General features: G+C 59.5%; 1 protein-coding gene across 2 annotated transcripts in view; it reads left to right on the top strand.

Annotated features, from left to right (window-relative positions):
- Positions 1–18,251, top strand: part of UBE2O (ubiquitin conjugating enzyme E2 O) — a 56,740-nt gene that overhangs the window by 35,624 nt on the left and 2,865 nt on the right. The window contains exons 2-17 of one of the 2 annotated variants that reach the window (XM_039226237.1): positions 6,111–6,170; positions 6,275–6,385; positions 8,256–8,353; positions 8,934–8,997; positions 9,654–9,797; positions 10,261–10,370; positions 10,481–10,556; positions 10,875–11,347; positions 11,705–11,859; positions 12,121–12,233; positions 12,325–12,453; positions 13,036–13,125; positions 14,402–15,098; positions 15,364–15,500; positions 17,745–17,948; positions 18,073–18,130. In XM_039226237.1, coding sequence (XP_039082168.1) covers positions 6,111–6,170; positions 6,275–6,385; positions 8,256–8,353; positions 8,934–8,997; positions 9,654–9,797; positions 10,261–10,370; positions 10,481–10,556; positions 10,875–11,347; positions 11,705–11,859; positions 12,121–12,233; positions 12,325–12,453; positions 13,036–13,125; positions 14,402–15,098; positions 15,364–15,500; positions 17,745–17,948; positions 18,073–18,130 — 2,719 coding nt within the window. Of the gene's footprint in view, positions 1–6,110; positions 6,171–6,274; positions 6,386–8,255; positions 8,354–8,933; positions 8,998–9,653; positions 9,798–10,260; positions 10,371–10,480; positions 10,632–10,874; positions 11,348–11,704; positions 11,860–12,120; positions 12,234–12,324; positions 12,454–13,035; positions 13,126–14,401; positions 15,099–15,363; positions 15,501–17,744; positions 17,949–18,072; positions 18,131–18,251 lie in introns of both variants that reach the window. The other variant, XM_039226236.1, reaches the window with a different exon arrangement.

The following is an 18,251-nucleotide window of genomic DNA, read 5'->3' as shown; positions in this document are numbered from 1 at the left end:
TTTTATTTATTTCTAGGAGAGAGAGAGAGAGAGACAGCGTGAGCAGGGGAGGGTCAGAGAGAGAGGGAGTCACAGACTGAAACAGGCTCCAGGCTCTGAGCTGGCAGTCAGCACAGAGCCCGACGCGGGGCTCGAACCCACGAACCGCAAGATCATGACCTAAGCGAAAGTTGGACGCTTAACCGGCTAAGCCACCCAGGCGCCCCGTCGTAAATTCTTGAAAGAAAGCGAGTGCCCCTTCTATGTATGTTCTTCTCTGGCCCTGAACCTACAGGAAGCTCTAAGGAAATTAAATGACCTCTGCCCTAGGTGTCAGCAAAGTTCTCAGTGAATGTCTCCTCTGTTCTCACCTCCCAGAACGGAGTCGGGCCCCTCAGCCGGCGGGGCATGTGCGCTCACCAGCAGGCCCCCGTTTCTACTGCTGGGCTGCCCCACCTGGTGCCATGTGGTGCCCACAGTGGACCGGCCCCCCGGGCAGTGTGGCTAGGCCCCTCGGGCTCAGGGACAGCGTCCCAAGTGTCTGTGACCTCAGCTGAAGGGGTGGTTAGGAGGCCCCGGGGTCCTCCTCGCAAGTGGAAGCCCCCTTGACCTGTTTCATCCTTCCCGGCATGGCTTGCACTTGACCTCAGCTCAGGTTATATGGTGGGGGGGGGGGGAGAGGTTCACAGATTGTTCTTACCCCTTGGGAAGTAGGAAGCTTTTAGAAATTTCCAGCGCTCGTCTGACCTCATATTCCTTTCAGGACTCTGTTCTTTGAGCCCTGGTCTAGGCAAACAGCCTGATTCCTACGCGTGTCTGTTGGGCCACGTTGCCCCCTCCTCCCCTCCCCACGCAAAGCAGAGCGGGGTAGTTTCCTTGCTGAGCCCCGTGAGGCTTCTGAGCGATCTCCCCGAGGCCCGGGCTTGGCTCCGTCGAGGGAACTTTAGTAACACCTCACTGTGAGTATAAACCCCGGCCAGGCTCTCCACGGGCTGTCCCGTTTCCCACTCGCTCAACCAGGACACAGCGAGGGGCTGGCAGCCAGCCTGTCCTTGTGATCCGAGACTCGATTAAGCGCCCGTGGGTGCTTGGCACGATGCCGGACCCTTTGGATTTGAAGCTCTTCCCAGCTGTAAGTTGAAGGTCCGGATGTGGGAACATCACTGCCTCCCAGGAGGGACCAGGTTGGGTCTTCTCTGCCGGTACTGAAGGAGACGTGCGCGCACCGCTTGCGTCGTGCCCCTTGCCACAGTCTGACGGGAGGTGCGCGTGGGTGGCTGGGAGGATTCCAGCCTCGACACAGATGCTTAGGTACCTTTAAGGCCCCTCCTTTGCCTTTTGTTCGGGCCTTTCTGCCTCTTGCCCTCTCACGCTGGGGGCCCCTCCTCGGCTCCTGACCAGGAACGAAGCCACCTTTGTTCCCTAGAGCAAGCGCTTGGCCCCCACGTAGCAGGCCACGGCAGCCCTTACGGCGTGACGTTCCGTCCGCTTGAAACTAGCTTCTTGTATGAGCTTCCTTGTGTTTTCAACCATGGATCAGCCTCAGTTTGCCTTTTTCTACTCTCGAGACAGTTTTACAAAGTGAATTCGGGCCCCTCTGGGTCAGCTGAGGGCGCCGTTACGAGGGAGGGCCTAGGCCAAGGTTGCAGGGCCAGCTCGTGTTTCCATCCTGCTGTGGGCCCCGAGACGCCACGCAGGGCAGTGTGCACCTCGGGCGGTGCGGGGAGAGGGGAGTCTGGTCCTGGTCAGAGCGGGGCTCTGCGGGGCTCCGATGGGGCGGGGGGGGGCGGGGGGGGCAGTGTCTAGGCTCCCTGCCATGTTGCCTTTTCCCAGCCAGGAGTTCTGCCTTCTGAGAAGATTCTGTTGAGGGCGATCCTTTCCCCCACAGCTCTGGTCTCAGTGCCACCATTGTGGGGGCGGCCTCAGGGCCCCTCAGCCCCAACACAGGTGGTGCTTTGGGCTAGATCAGTCTTTGTCGTGCCATCAGGGATAGGGTGGGGGGCTGTCCTCTGCTTCCTTGGATGTTTAACAGCCTCCCTACCCACGACCTACCAGAAACCCTTTTCCCAGTGGTGACAACGAAAAATGCGTGCAGACAGTCCAGATGTTCTCTGGGGGCAGAGTTGCCTCCAGTTGAGAACCGCTGGGCTAACTGGTCTCCCTACCCCTCTTTACAGCGCGCTCTCCACCCAACAGCCAGAGGATCCTTTGAACAGTATTGTCATGCACGCTCTCTGCTCTGAGCCCTGCACTGGCTTCCGACTCTATAAGGATGGAATCTCAAGTCCTTCCTGCAGTTCTTTCTGGAAGGCCTGCCCTGCTTGCCAGTCACTGAACACGCAAAGCCCACAGGATCTTTGTGGCAGAGCCTTTCTCTCTGCTCGGAAAGCCCGCTGCCTTCTAGTACTCAGATCTCTGGCCACATGTCACCTTGGAGTGGCCTTTCCTGACCAGGCATTTAAAATAACTCACTCCCTGGGGCGCCTGGGTGGCTCAGTTGCTTAAGCATCTGACTCTTGATCTCAGCCAGAGCTTGATCTCAGAGTCGTGAGTTCAAGCCCCACGTTGGGCTCTGTGCTGGGCATGAAGCCTAGTTTAAAAAGTAAATAAAATAACTCACTCGTGCTTCCTCCCATTCCCTATCTCTCACCCCTGCCCCCTGAGTTGCCTTTTCCCCCTGTGTGGTACTTAGCACTGCCTGACCTCCCTGCGCTAGAACATAAGCTTTGTGAGAGCAGGCTCCTGTCTCCCCAGCGCCTGGCCCACGGGAGGTGCGCAGTCATCGTTGTTCAGATGAGTTACCTCCTCTGTGAAGCCTGGCTGTCATCCTGCAGAGCCGGCCAGCTTTCCTGCCTCCAGAACTGGGGGGGGGGCGACAAAGGACGTCCCACAGTCCGGTCCCAGAATTGTCTGAAGTAGTGTGTGCCCCCTTTAAAAGCCATCCTCATCCCTTCTCACCCGGACACATGTCACCATTTTGGTGTGGTGTCTTTTTTTCACCCTGTTCAGAAATCTCTGACAGCTACGCTCTCAAGAAATGTTGATAGCTCACCACCGCAGAGGGTGTTCAGCTTTTAGAGCCAGTAATGACAGTTGAAATCTGTCCATCCCCCACCTGAGATCCCACTCTGGTAACAATTTTTTTTTTTTTTTTTTTTTTTTTTTTTTGTAACTGCAGTCAGGGTGCACCTAACAGAAAACCACGGTTTTGCATTGTATGGCTAGTTCAGCCCCAGAACCTGGCATTTTCCAGAGCAGGCGTGGCGCCCTCTAGTGCCGGCTCCAGTGCCTGCTCCAGTGCCGAGTGCCTGATCTCTTCCATCTCCGTCCCAGGAACGAATAGAGCGTTGATTGCCTTCATAACCAGGAGAGGTCCTCTGGAGAGGTCAACGTGTGGACCTTCCAGAAACGTGCTCTATGCTGTTCTCAGTTTTGCAGCCCCGGGGATGGTTGAGCTTTTTTATGTGGTTAAGAGAATGGCCTCCGGAGCCAGACTGAGTTCAAGTCAAGGTCCACCTCTCTAGAGCTGTGTTTCCCAGCGGTGCCTCCCAGGGTGGGGGTAGAGAGAGCCTTCGTCACGCAGGTAGCACAGGATGGGAGTGGGGCGAGGAAGGGAGGGCATCTGGAGGGACCTGTGCAGGGGAGAGGCGCCCCGGCAGGAGAGGACGGGCTTGTGTGGACACAGGCAGCGCCGCCCCACGTGGGTAGGACGTAGGGAGCCGGGAAGGAAAGTTGTGAAAGATCTGCAAGAGCCTTGCAGGTTGTCCAAAGCCCTTCCAGACACCGTTCTCTGTGTCTGGAATCCCTGAGGGAAGGCGGTGTAGCCAGAACCATGGCCGCCACGCCCTTTCTTCTTCTCCCTGCCGCTCCCACTCTGCTCCTCTTCTGGATCGTCAGGGCTTTGGAGAAATGTCACCCCTTGTCATAGAAGGTTAGAAGGGCCTGAGGACCGGGCCTCCCAGTGGGGAGGGCAGCAGAGCCACATCCAGAGGACATGTTTGCTCACCGGCTCCCCTCTCCCGAGACCACCGAGAACTGTGGCCCCGCCACCGTCAGCGGGGCTCCGAAGACGGGACGGAGAAAACCTGCCTCTGGCCTTGCAGCGATGGCAGCCTTCACCTGCGTGCCATTCCCACTTTGGCCTCGGAACGGTCACCTCGGTTTCCCCCCTACCTACACTCGGGAGCAGTGCCTCCTGGCCAGGGTGCTGCGAGGCCGGGCAGTGTGCCATCATTGACTATACTGACTGAGGATCTGTGCCCGTCCCTTCCCTCTAGCTCTTTCGGGCCCGACACAGACCCCGCAGTGGGCACGTGATCTGCAGACTCAACTTGGGGCTCTTCTTGGGGATCCCCCAGACAGGCAGGGCGGCCTGTGCCCACGGCCGCGACCCACACCAGGGGCAGCACCCCCGGGCCCACACAGCAGCACAGGCCCTCCCCCATTGGATTTCCTGGCACACTGCAACTTTGGTTTCTATGGCAACTTGGAAAGACCCGCAGTTGTGGCTTTTGAAGTCTAAAATGGGAGCAGAGGTTTGAGGTAGGGTGGGACAGCGCTGCAAATACCATGCCCCGGCCCAGAGCTGTGGGCACAGAGGGTTACGGGGTGAGAAGTTCTTTGAGTTAGAAAAGTGGCGCCACCATGACAGCAGACTCTGACCAGAGCTCCATGTGGGCCCTCACAGCCTCCAGGGGATCCTCGAGCAGAGGGAAGAAGAGCCTGAGCTCAGAAGGCCTTCAACCTGTGCCCTGGGGGAGAGCAGATCAGGTGGCGTGATCACATCTGGCATTTGCTGCACACTTACTGTGTGCCCGGCCCCCCGCGATCGTGTGTGCTTTCATTGCCTTTGGAACCTCCTTCACCACTCCCAGACGGCTGCTCTCACAGCTTTTTATACGTGTGGATGTAAGTGATTTGCCCGAGGTTTCAGAGCTGGCATGTGTACGGGGTCGGCTCAGGGACCCCTAATTTTAACACCCGGGCTCACTCTTAGCTGGATTGTGGGCTTCTATTCCCAGGTAGGAGCATCTCCGTCACTTGTTGATGATGGGGCCCGTGCCTTCCTCCTTTACTTTTTTGTAAGTCACATCCGACTTATAGCAGGGTTTGTTTCAGCCATCATTGCCAGAATTCTGTGACCTCGAGCCAATGTCTCAGTTCTCCCTCTGTGGACTTTACCTTTCCATGTCCCGGGCCTTGGAGTCGGGGAGTGATCCTGAGGAGTCTTAGGTTGGGTGTTGCTTGAGAGAACAGCTCTTGCCCCCCTGTGGTTTGGGGGCTTGCGGTGCCCGTCCACAGGAGGCGGGCGGTCACAGACTCACCCAGCACCGTGACTCAGTGAAGCATTCCCGAGGAGCGGCCCCGGGTGCGGTGAGCCAGCGAAGGAGACATGCGGGCCCGGGGGAGAACCGTCTTGTTGTGCCTGGGCTGCTAGGGGGATCCTGTGCCTGGCAGGGGTGGGGGGCAGCCAGGGCCTGGCAGTCACTGGGCATCTGTGGAGGGATGGGTCAGGTGCTCGCCGAGCGGTTGGCTGGGCTCCAGAGCCGGCCGCCCCAAGAGCTCCCCCTGCAGTACCGCGCTCTGCTCTGCAGTGCAGTCGATAAGGGGCAGGCTGCGGCTGGTCGGCAGGGATAGCCCAGATTAGAAGGTCGAGTCGGGTGATAGCGGGCTTCAGGGTGACCCACATGGCCGGTGTCACGCCGCTCCTCCACCCCCTGTAACTCAGCACTCCGCAGGGGCGAGGGCAGGCGCTCGCAGAAAGTAGAGAAAGGATGTCACTCCTGGCAGAGTGGTTTGCTGTGACCGGCTGTCGAACCTGTAACTTAAAGAAGGCCTCTGTGACCTGTCATTTAGCCACACTTCTCCGTATGATCAGAATGCCCTTCAGTCACCCTGCTGCTTGCCTTTGGAGAAGAGGTGGGGCCTGGAGCTCTGTCTGTCATTCTGGGTGCTGTTAAGGCTGTCTGCTGGGCGTGTGGCTCTGGCCAGAGCTGCTCTCAGCACTTAGGACTTGTGTGCTTCGCTGTGGACGTGTCACCCCTCACTTAGGAAGAAGCTGGGGGCAGGGGGGAAATGTACCCTGTACTGACATCAGAGGCCACTGCATCACACCGTGTTCTCTTTCTCAGCTGAAGCTAGAGGACCGCTCGGTGGTGCCCCGGGACGTGGTCCGGCACATGCGATCCACCGTGAGTGTTGGCGCGGGGGGTTGCCTGGGGCGTGTCTGGGCTGGGTCTGCCCTGGCGGCTGGTGCTGTGCGTCTGCTCGGGCCTGGATGCCTTCTCCTCCCCAGGACAGCCAGTGTGGCACCGTGATCGACGTCAGCATCGACTGTGCCGTCAAGCTCATCGGCACCAACTGCATCATCTACCCCGTCAACAGCAAGGACCTCCAGCACATCTGGGTGAGCGGCCCCGCCCACTGGGCTGTCTGCTTGTCCCTTGTCCCCAGGCTCATGGCACCTTCCCCGGGGCGGACTCCCTGTGCGGAAGCCGTGCACACGTGAGGTCCGGGCGCATCCCTGCATCTCCAGCATGCATTGCTGCCAGGGTTTGCACCCCTTCGCTTCCTTTCTTCTGTAACACTCTGCTTTTAAAAAACAAGTTTCTTCCTTAGTGTCTTTTTTAAGTGATTTCAAACTTAGGGAAAGCTGTGCGTTCCCGTGCTCCCCGTCATTAGGCTCCTTGGCCTTGAAGCTTTCCCTCCATTTGCCCCATCACCTTCCTCCTCCCTTCCCCACATTTCCTTCTGTCTCTCTAGTCTTTTCTCTGACACACTGGAGAGCAAGCTACAGACACAGCGCCCCACGGGCCTGAGGCACGACAGTGCGTACTTCCCCAGACCCAGAACCTGTCTTTCAGCCCCCTGCCCCATTCAGGAAGGCAGCTCTTGTGCTCTCCTGTCTGACCCAGAAGCCCCATCCGCTGTCCCAACCGACATCCTGTCCCCTCTGACCCAGGACTCCGTTCGGAAGCGCACTTGGCATTCGGTTGTCCGCGCTTTGATTCCTCCTCTGGAGCCACTCCCCAGTCTTGCTTTGTCGCCCACGCCCTGGTACCTTCCAGGGGCTGACCCTGAGCGCGGAGCCGTGTCACGTGGCCTCCTGACCAGATTCAGGCCCCGCCTCCTTGGCAGGACTGTCCCAGCAACACAGGGGCCCTTCCTGCCCGTGGCGTCCAGGGTGTTCAGTGCCATCCTGGGGGTGTTGGCGTCTCTGCCGTGTTTACGCCTTTGCAAGGACTCTGCTCTGGGGAGAGAGGCTTCAGGGTTGCGTCAATAACCTGTTGCTTATGAAGCCCCACCCACCAGCTACAGCCTGTGTTAGCGATTCCCACTCGAGCCGCCAGCAGTCTGATGCTCGCTGGGTGGTGCTTTCATGGCACCTTGGCTTCTTGTCCTTTTTATTGGCACTCTGTATGGAAGAGCTTCACCTTCAGCCTCATTCATTCATTTGTTCCTTTTCACATCAGTACGGACTCCAAGATTCCCTTTTGTTCAGTTGGTAATCCGTTACTACCATTATTTGTCTTGTGGCTTAAATTACCCCAGATTTGGCCAGTAAGTGCCCCTTCAAGCTGATACCTGTGTCCTTTTGACATATCCCCATCCTGAGTTTTGTTTTTGTTTCTGTCTTAAGCACTCTTTCTACCATTTCTAATCTGGCCCTGGAATCAGCCATTTCTCCAGAGAGCCTTGGTTCCTTTCAGAGGGGATGGCACTCTAGACAGCAAGGTCTGGCTCTGTGTGGGTGTGCCAGCCACCCGTAGGGCCTCTCTGGGCCACACTAGGAGATGTGTGTGTACACAGTCACATCTGAGTTTGTCGGTGCCGGGTCTGCATACGCGTTAAAGTATGTGATTCTGTCTGAACGCCTCTGGCTCCATTCCAGCGGCTCAGGTTCTTTCCTTCCTTCCCCTTTTCTGCGTGCATGAGCCCCTCCCCCAGCAGCGGGACACCTGCGTATAGCTCACTTGTCCCCAGGACCACCCTCTACCTGCCGCTTCCACGGCCCACTCCTGCCCAGGAGCCCTGTGTCCTTGGGGCCCCCGTGACCTCTGCACAGCTCTCTCGTTGCCACCAGGCGGCCTCCCACCCTGCCACCCCCTCCTCCCAACTGAGGAGGGAGAGCTGGGGTGCAGCACAGAACTCGCGGGAGGTGGGCTGGCCCAGGCAGTGAGCTGCCCAGGTCCCTCCTCTGTCTCCGGGCAAAGCGGAGCTGGGGCGCTGCACACCAGGGCCACCTGCTGCCCCTCACACCCCGGCCTGGTCCACAGCCCTTCATGTACGGGGACTACATTGCCTATGACTGCTGGCTGGGGAAGGTCTACGACTTAAAGAACCAGATCATCCTGAAGCTGTCCAATGGTGCCAGGTACACAGCTCGCCTGGGCTACAGGGTCACCCCCTGCAGGGGCTGCCTGCGGGCCGGTGGGGGTGGGGGGGTGGCAAGGGTGTCTTCTCCTGGGGCCTGTGGTGACACGCAGTGCTGGTGCTGGGCGCCCACCCCTGGGCTGGTATCCTGTCGCCCTGGCCTAATTCAGAGTATCTGTTAGGGGCTAATGCTTTCATTTTAGATCATTTTCTTTTTTTAATTTATTTTTTATTTTTTTAATGTTTTATTTATTTCTGAGAGAGAGAGAGAGCGAGCAAGCATGAGAGAGAGAGAGTGCACAGGGGAGGGTCAGAGAGAGAGGGAGACACAGAATCTGAAACAGGCTTTAGGCTCTGAACTGGCTGTCAGCACAGAGCCTGATGCGGGGCTCGAACCCACAAACCGTGAGATCATGACCTGAGCCGAAGTCAACACCCAGGTGCCCCAGCTTTCATTTTAGATCATTTTCAGTGGTAGTCAGCACTCAGGGGTTGGGGCCCTGTGTGTCTCGGGTGCCCCTTGTGCCGGTGTGCCCGTTGTCATTCCCTGGTGGAGACCAAGGCCTCGTTCGCTGTTTCAGGTGCTCCATGAACACAGAAGATGGCGCCAAGCTCTACGACGTCTGTCCCCACGTCAGCGACTCTGTACGTTTGGTCCAGGCCCGGCAGGCTTCTCCGGGGAGCATTGGTGGGAGGTGGACAGGGTCTCACGTTCCTCTGCCCTCTGGGCTGCACCAGAAGGAGGAATTCTTAGCAAAGAGCTGCGAGCCAGCCCGGGCTAAGCAAACACTGCTTCTAGGCAGAGTGGTTTCCTAGAAAAGGGGTGGGTGTGCACAAAGATACGGCAACAAAGTATTAGAACGTCTCTTTGCCTTTGGCAACTGTATTCTTTCTTTATAAAGTAACCACTTTTCAATATTAGAGTAGTGCCCTGTGTTGTTACACTGGGGTAGTTCAAAACACTATCTACGACCACTTTTAAGTAGTACGGGAAGGGTGCATGAGCAAACCGGCGTGGGGACTCCTGCCCCCAGAGTCCTCGAAGTGTCACCCTTGACCAACAACACTGCTGTGGCCTGAGCGCCTGTTAGAACGAGTCAGGTGTCTGTTCTGACGAGCTCCCTGGGCGACTTATGTGCATCTTAGGTGTGAAGGGTGCTCTCTGGAGCCCCGGGGTCTGTCTTAGCCTGGGGGGCTGGCAGCGCACGGGTGTATGGGGAGGGAGGGGCAGGTGCAGAGAACACTGTCCCCCGAGGAGGCGCCGCTCACAGGGACCTTTTCTCTGGCCCCAAATCCCGCAGGGTCTCTTCTTTGATGACTCCTATGGCTTCTACCCGGGCCAGGTGCTCATCGGCCCTGCCAAGATCTTCTCCAGCGCCCAGTGGCTGTCTGGGGTCAAGCCTGTGCTCAGCACCAAGAGCAAGTTCCGGGTGGTGGTGGAAGAGGTAGGGCCGGGCTGGGGCTGGGGCTGGGGCAGGGGGCGGGAGGGCTGGGCTGGGGCCTCTGCGTCCTGGTGCCGAGCTCTTGCCCGCTCCCTTGCTGTCTGCCTGGAGGACCAAGCCCCGCTCCTTGGCCCTGTTGATCTGAAAGGGCTTTAAGGATAAAGGGAAGCCAGGGTGTGGTCATGGGGTGACTGATAGGCAGATGTCCCCCCACCTGACGGGCCCACACCGAGCAAGGGGCGACGGTGGTGAGTGGCGGGCCCACCGGGCCCTGACAGGGGGGTGGTCCGTGGGTGAGGCTGTAGTTGTCACAGGTGGGGCCTGCTCTGGGGGCGTCCTACTTGGTGTGATGCCATGAAGACCCCTCTGCGTCCTGCTCTGGAGGTCACGTGGGCTCTGAGCAGCTGCGTCACCGAGAGAGCTACTGAGCTGCCAACTAAGGCCCTGTCCCGCCCGCCATCCCCAGGTGCAGGTGGTAGAGCTCAAAGTCACGTGGATCACCAAGAGTTTCTGTCCAGGGGGCACGGACAGCGTCAGCCCCCCGCCCTCTGTCATTACCCAGGAAAACCTAGGCAGGTGAGTGGCTCCAGCACGCCCACCCCAGCGACCCAGTGGTGAGCCCTGCGCGTGTCTCTGGACTGAAGTCACAGATGTGGTGGTCCAGTCCCCCCTGCTCTCCCTCCCAGGGTGAAGCGTCTCGGATGCTTTGACCATGCTCAGCGGCAGCTTGGGGAGCGCTGTCTGTATGTCTTCCCAGCCAAGGTAGAGCCGGCCAAGATTGCCTGTGAATGTCCAGAAAAACACTGCGCCCAGGGGGAGGGCTCTATGGCCAAGAAGGTATGTCCTTGGGGTTGGGATTGGTGGGCATTTGAGGAACTGGCCTTGAGCTATTTCCACAGCCAGGAAGGACGGTCTGTGCTTTAGGCCTTGGGGGGCAGCCCTGATCACCTTGCAGGCCACCTAGGTGTGTATAGCTGCCCCCCTTCCCCCCCAAGCTGCCTGGGTGTCCCACGTGCCCAGGGCGGGGCCGGGGGAGCCCTGCTGCGCCACAGCCCCGTGTTCCCTGTTCCGCCCTCATAGGTGAAGCGCCTGTTGAAGAAGCAGGTCGTGAGGATCATGTCCTGCTCCCCGGACACCCAGTGCTCCAGAGACCATTCCGTGGAGGACCCAGGGAAGAAAGGAGGGGCCAAGGCCAAGAGTGAAGTGGGATCCGTCAGCCCCGAGGAGACGCCCGACGGCTCCGCCAGCCCCGTGGAGACGCAGGATGAGGGCCCGGAGGAGGCCCAGGACGTGGGCGAGCAGCTGCCCCCCTTCCTGCTGAAGGAGGGGGGCGACGACAGGCTGCACTCGGCAGAGCAGGATGCGGATGACGAGGCCGCCGACGACACGGATGACACCAGCTCGGTGACCTCGTCCGCGAGCTCCACCACCTCCTCCCAGAGCGGCAGCGGCACAAGCAGGAAGAAGAGCATCCCCTTGTCCATCAAGAACTTGAAGCGAAAACACAAGCGGAAGAAGAATAAAATCACTCGTGACTTTAAGCCGGGGGACAGGTAAAGCCAGGGCGCCCTCTCCCTCCTGGGGGTGTGTCCAGCCTGATGCTGTCTGTTTGGCGGCCGCAGGCGTGAGTGCTCGCTCTGCAAGCCCCACGCAGGCTCGGGGGCGCCCAGCTGGGGCCACGTAGGTGCCCGGCATTGGCCTGCGCGGAGAGGAGAGCTCTTGGAGCGGGGCCAGTGGGTGGCGTGGAGGCGCCGTGCAGCCCGAGTCTGGCCTCCAGGACCACACGCCCTGAGCTCTCCCAAATGAGGCTTCAGGGGAGCTCACGGGGCACTGGGGGTGCGAGGGAGCGTTCACGGACCTTCCTTCTGTCCGTGCCTGTTGGGCGTGACCCGGCTGCCCTGCTCCTGCAGGGTGGCGGTGGAGGTGGTGACCACCATGACCTCAGCAGACGTGATGTGGCAGGACGGCTCCGTGGAGTGCAACATCCGCTCCAACGACCTCTTCCCCGTGCACCACCTGGACAACAATGAATTCTGCCCTGGAGACTTCGTGGTGGACAAGCGAGGTAGTGCCGGCCCCAGAAGGCCGCCCAGCCTCGGGCCTGGGCGGGGCTCGGGAAGATGGGCCAGAGGTCTCAGGGTGGAGAGGAGACGCCCCCTTTCAGGGTGACTCGCTTTTTCAAGGACTGGGGGCAGCCTTCTCTGGCCTCTCCCAGCCTCGCCAGAGGACCCGGGTGCTGTGCCCTGCTGGGGTCGCCAGGTAGTGGGGGGCAGGCAGCGCACTCAGGGCTCCTTAGCCGGTCACGTTGCTTCCTCCGGTTTCCCAGTCCAGAGCTGCCCGGACCCCGCGGTCTACGGTGTGGTGCAGTCTGGGGACCACGTGGGCCGCACCTGCATGGTGAAGTGGTTCAAGCTGCGGCCCAGCGGTGATGACGTGGAGGTATGTGCGGCCCCGCTTCCTCCTTCAGGGCGGGCTCTGGTGGGCCAGCCCCAGGGCCCCTGGGCTCACGCCAGCCCGTCCTGTGCTCCAGCTGATTGGAGAAGAGGAAGATGTGAGCGTCTACGACATTGCTGACCACCCTGACTTCCGGTTCCGCACGACTGACATCGTCATCCGCATTGGCAATACTGAGGATGGAGCTCCTCACAAGGAGGATGAGGTGTGCCTGCCCCACCCCCCTTGTGGCCGTTTCCCGCTCTCCGCCCCAGGCAGCACCTGCAGTCCCTGGGGATGCCGCCAGGTGGCTCCAGGAGACCACGCCTGCAGGCGTCCTCTGGGCTCCGCGCCCGCCTCAGTCCCCTCCCCGGAGCAGAGCTGGCCGCCTCCGCCAGGATTTGCCTGCCTGTCGGGATCAGACTTCACGTAGCTGCTCCCTGAGCCCTAGTGGCTCTGTTTCGTGGGGGAGTGGGACCCCTGGTGCTGAGCGCCGTGGGGGCACAGGAGGGGCTGGGGAGGTGGGGTCCAGCAGAAGGGCAGGAACCCCACCTGGAGACTGTGAGGAAGCCCAGGGCGGGAAGAATGCCGAGCGGGAGGGAGTTAACGGCTCGTGTGCTCCACTGCCGGCTGCAGCCACGGGGCCCCGCGCCTGAGCTGCTCGCCATGCACGGCCTCTGGCCGGCACCCGTGTCCCTGTTCACGGGCCTCGCCCTTGTCACCCATTGCCGGAGCTCCCTTTTGGAGGTGATCTGGTCCTCACCCTTCAGAGAGCTGCTCCCTTGACCCTGTCCTGTCTGCCCTGCAGCCATCAGTTGGCCAGGTGGCCCGTGTGGACGTCAGCAGCAAGGTGGAGGTGGTGTGGGCGGACAACTCAAAGACCATCATCCTGCCCCAGGTAAGCCCCTGCTGAGGCCCAGACCGCTTGGCTCGTAACTCGTAGCCGGGCTGGGAGCTGTGGCTGGTCTCCTGTCCCTGCTCACGGAACAGGGAGACAGGCTCTCAGGTCTTCCTGGTGAGGGTCTCTTCTTTGGGGTGTTGGGGTCTCAGGGAGCACCTGAGAGGAAGGAGCTGTTCCATGCAAAGCTGTGGGGGGAGGGAGTCCAGAGGACACCAGGGAAGCCCACGGCTGGCCCGTAGCCTTGTTCCACCTGGAAGTTTCCCCAGGTTGCCAGGTGTGTGCAGATTCTCACAAGCTTTCCAGATTTGCCCGTATCCCCATCTCACTGTGCTAAGAAACGCCGGTTACTTCCTATAGGAGATTAAAGTTTTTCCCACCAACATTCCTAGGAAAACTTCCACAGATTAGCAAGAGAAAGGGGAAGAGCTGACCCCCGTCCCAGCCCCTGCTGGTGGGTTCTGAGCAGCAAAGCTACTCTCAGGACCATTTCTTTTTTTTTTTCTTTTTCTTTTTCTAAAATTTTTAATGTTTTATTTATTTCTAGGAGAGAGAGAGAGACAGCTTGAGCAGGGGAGGGTCAGAGAGAGAGGGAGTCACAGACTGAAACAGGCTCCAGGCTCTGAGCTGGCAGTCAGCACAGAGCCCGACGTGGGGCTCGAACCCACAAACCGCGAGATCATGACCTAAGCGAAAGTCGGACACTTAACCAACTAAGCCACCCAGGCGCCCCTCTCAGGACCGTTTCTTTACCCTCGTGTTTGAGCTGATCTGCACACCCCAGCTCCCCTCTCCTGGCACCTTCACGGGGGAGGGGAGGGGGTGGCTCACTCCCTTGTCCCGGCAGCCATTCCAGGGATACGGGGACAGGATGTGACACGGGCCAGCTCTGCTGAACCTCCCGCTCCTATCGCATGTTCTCAGCTACCAGCACAGTCCCACAGAGGTGGCCGACCTGAATCCTCTGGGGGGGGGTGCTGGATTTGCCACCAAGGTCGAATGGTGGCCAGGTACACACAGGGGCAGGGGAGGCCAGAACAGCCTTTGGCTGTTGGCTGGGTTTTCAATGCCCGTCGGTGGGTGGGCGGCAGGCGGAGGCGCCTCCCGGAGACCCAGGGGCCGGCTAACACGGAGGCCCAGCTGCAGAGTCGCGAGCGGGAGATGGGCAAGGGGTGGGCGGGGCCTGCCGGGGCCTCCGTGCACCCGGTCACCGTCAGCTCTGAGGGCCGGGGCCCGGCGGAGCCTCTCTGAGTTGCCTGTGCCTGTCTTCCCCAAGCACTTGTACAACATCGAGTCTGAGATCGAGGAGTCGGACTACGACTCGGTGGAAGGCAGCACAAGCGGGGCGTCCTCGGATGAGTGGGAAGACGACAGCGACAGCTGGGAGACGGACAACGGGCTGGTGGAGGATGAGCACCCCAAGGTAGAGGAGCCCCCCGTCCCACCCGCGGAACAGCCGGTGGCCCCCGAGGAGGACAAGGGGGTGGTGATCAGCGAAGAGGCCGCCACGGCCGCCATCCAGGGGGCCGTGGCCATGGCCGCCCCCGTGGCTGGGCTGATGGAGAAGGCGGGCAAAGACGGGCCCCCGAAGAGCTTCCGGGAGTTGAAAGAGGCCATCAAGATCCTTGAGAGCCTCAAGAACATGACTGTGGAGCAGCTTCTGACGGGCTCGCCCACCTCCCCCACCGTGGAGCCTGAGAAACCAACTCGGGAGAAGAAGTTTCTAGATGACATCAAGAAACTGCAGGAAAACCTCAAGAAGACCCTGGACAACGTGGCCATCGCAGAGGAGGAGAAGATGGAGGCGATGCCAGACACGGAGCGCAAGGAGGAGAAGCCCGAAGGCCAGTCGCCCGTGAAGGCCGAGTGGCCCAGCGAGACCCCGGTGCTGTGTCAGCAGTGCGGCGGCAAGCCCGGCGTCACCTTCACCAGCGCTAAGGGCGAGGTCTTCTCGGTGCTGGAGTTCGCGCCCTGTGAGTGACCTTGCTTTTGTTAGCAGACGTGGTGGCCGGGTGGCCGGCTGCCGCCTGAGGGGAGGAGGCCGTGTCCCCGGGGCGGCCGCTGGTGCCGATGCCCGGCCGGGGGCTGTGAAGCCTGTGGGGCTGTTCGCCTGTCTGGGGAGCATCCTGAGCAGTTCAGCTGCTCCCTCCGGCCCAGGCTGCCCGAGGGCGGCGACTGTGTTTCCAGATGGAGCTCTCGGGGTCTGTTAGGGACCGACTGTTCTTTCTTCCCTTGCAGCAAATCACTCGTTTAAGAAAATTGAGTTCCAGCCTCCAGAAGCCAAGAAGTTCTTCAGCACAGTACGGAAGGAGATGGCGCTGCTGGCTACCTCACTGCCCGATGGCATCATGGTCAAGACTTTCGAGGATAGAATGGCAAGTAGCCTGGTGTGGGCTTGGCGTAGGCGGGCTGTGCCCGTGGGCGAGCCTGGTGCCCGGAGGCTCCTGGGCGGCCATCCACACCCCTCACGGGGCGGGAGCAGGTGCAGTCGGGTGGGGGCCAGCGTCCCACATGTGCATCTGCATCCAGGGTCCCTTCTTTCCTCCTTCCTGCTAAAAGTTCCTTTTGAAGTACAGAATTAACATGTGAGGACTGTTCTCTTGGGATACTAGAACATTCTAGAAAAGGCTAAAGTTGCCTCTGACCAATCCGCACCTAGCCCCTAGGAGTCATGACTCTAGGAGTTTAGTGGGTCTCCTTTCAGAAGATGTTTTTTCATGTTTTACCTTCTCAGGGGGCCCCATAAACATTTTGTATTTTGTAAACGTTACGTGAACAGCCTGACGTCGTACATGTCATCTGTGGTTTGGCTTTTTTCACTCACTGGGGTCATTTTTGAGACCTACCCATGTTGATGACATTGATCTAGTTCATCTAGCTTCTTTAGCTACAGACTAGCGTCCCCTCACGCGGCCGTGTCACGTAGCGTTTTATGCTCCTGTCTTCCCGGCCCAGGCCCAGGGCTGAGTCCTGCCGCCAGAGGCGGTGTGAGCACCTGGTCACTCCAGGCACGGACCGCCTGTCCCTTCATTTCTCCAGCACGCTTACCAGGCGCCTGCCTCACGCTGGGCATCGTGCGGGACCCCGAACTCGAATCTGACCTGGGCCCCGGCGCCAGCCCAGCCCCGGCGGAAGGGGTCACAGGACAGAGAGGTGTTGTTCTGACCTTGCTGCCGCAGGGCCAGAAACCACAGGGTCGGTGCTGCTCCGGGTTCTCAGTGACACCCCGGCTGGTTCTTGGGTTTTAGTAAAACTTGTGAAGACCCCAGCCAGTCTCAGCTGTGCTGAGAGAGGGGAAGAGCGTGTCTTCCAAGTCTCACTCAGACGGCCCGGGAAGGAGCACCTTCTCTTGAGGCCCACAGGGCGGCCCCGCAGCGAGCTGCAGGAGAGGCTGCTGTCGGCCCACCCCGCGCTCCGCCGTCGCCTGGCGCGGGTCTGGCGGCCGATGCCGCCCCTCCCCTAGCGCGCACGGACTTAGGGCATCCATGGGGTGTCTGCCCGGTGCCATGGTGACCTGAGGCTCTGGCGCTCTGCCCACGTGTCTGCTGGCATTCCAGATCCCCTGTCCCTCCGCTTCCCTAACAGCAGGGGGAGCTTTGCGGCCCTAGAATGTTCTTTCATTTTCTAACTGGTTGTAATTATTACAGGTCTGCATGAGGGCGGAGGTCAGGGCAGGTGTTGTAAGGAGTAAACGTGAAAGTAATGAAGGGCGCCCGGGGGGCTCAGTCGGTTCAGTGTCTGACTCTTGGTTTTGGCTCGGGTGGTGATCTCAACAGCGGGGGGAGATTGAGGCCTGTGTCAGGCTCTTCACTGACAGCACAGAGCCTGCCTGGGACTCTCTCTCTCTCTCTTCCTCTCTCTCTGCCTCTCCTTCACTTGTGCTCTTTCTCAAAATAGATAAACTAAACTAAAAAAAAAAAAAGGCAGAAAGAAAAGTATCCATTTGAAATCATTTTTAAAAATAAGGGTTGCCTGGGGGTGCCTGGGTGGCTCAGTTGGTTAAACGTCTGACTTTGACTCAGGTCATGATCTCACATGGTTCTTGGGTTCGAGCCCCACATCATGCTCTGTGCTGACAGCTCGGAGCCTGGAGCTGCTTCCAATTCTGTGTCTCCCTCCTTCTCTCTCTGTCCCTCCCCTGCTCCTACTCTGTCTCTGTCTCTCAAAAATAAATTAAAAACATTGTAAAAATTAAAAAAATAAAATAAGGGGCGCCTGGGTGATTCAGTTGGTTAGGCCTCCAACTTCTGCTCAGGTCATGATCTCAGGATTGTGAGTTCAAGCCCTGCGTCAGGTTCTGTGTCTCCCTCTCTGTATGCCTCTCCCTGGCTTGCACTCCATCTCTTTCTCTCTCTCTCAAAAATAAACATTTAAGAAACTTTTTAATAAAAAATCAAAATTTTAAAAAACAGAAGTCATAATGACTTAATGGTGAAAAAAAAACCTCGTAAACACAACTGTGGATGATTCTGTTCATGCCAGGAGTTAAAGGATGCCACGTGGGTCTGCACACAGATATTTGCCTTTCGCTTCTCAGTAGCCGGTGGTGTCTGGAGCCACGCGGGAACCGTGTGCATCAGCCCCCGCCCCCCACCAACCTCAGCCCTCCCTCCCTGTAGGACCTCTTCTCAGCCCTGATCAAGGGCCCCACTCGCACCCCCTACGAGGACGGCCTCTACTTATTTGACATCCAGCTCCCCAACATCTACCCAGCCGTGCCCCCCCACTTCTGCTACCTCTCCCAGTGCAGTGGCCGCCTGAACCCCAACCTGTATGACAACGGGAAGGTGTGCGTCAGCCTCCTGGGCACCTGGATCGGAAAGGTGAGAGCGGTGCCGGAAAGGTGAGAGCGGTTCCGGGAGCTGGCTGCGGAGGGAGGGGAGCGGGTGGGGGGCGGCCGTCTGGGACGGAGCTGATTGGGCTGTGCTGTGCGTGTGCGTGTTCCAGGGCACAGAGAGGTGGACGAGCAAATCCAGCCTTCTGCAGGTGCTCATCTCCATCCAAGGTATGGTGGGCAGGGGGCGGGGCGCTTGGCGAGCGCTGCTGGGGGGCGGGACACTGGGGGGGGAGCAATGCTGGGGAGCGGGGCCCTGGGGGGAACGCTGCTAGGGGCGGGGCGCTGGGGG

This window comes from Hyaena hyaena, unplaced genomic scaffold (assembly GCF_003009895.1).
Source record: "Hyaena hyaena isolate Hyena2069 unplaced genomic scaffold, ASM300989v1 scaffold_21, whole genome shotgun sequence".
NCBI classification, from domain to species: Eukaryota; Metazoa; Chordata; class Mammalia; order Carnivora; family Hyaenidae; genus Hyaena; species Hyaena hyaena.
This window is presented reverse-complemented; position numbering and strand designations above follow the sequence as displayed.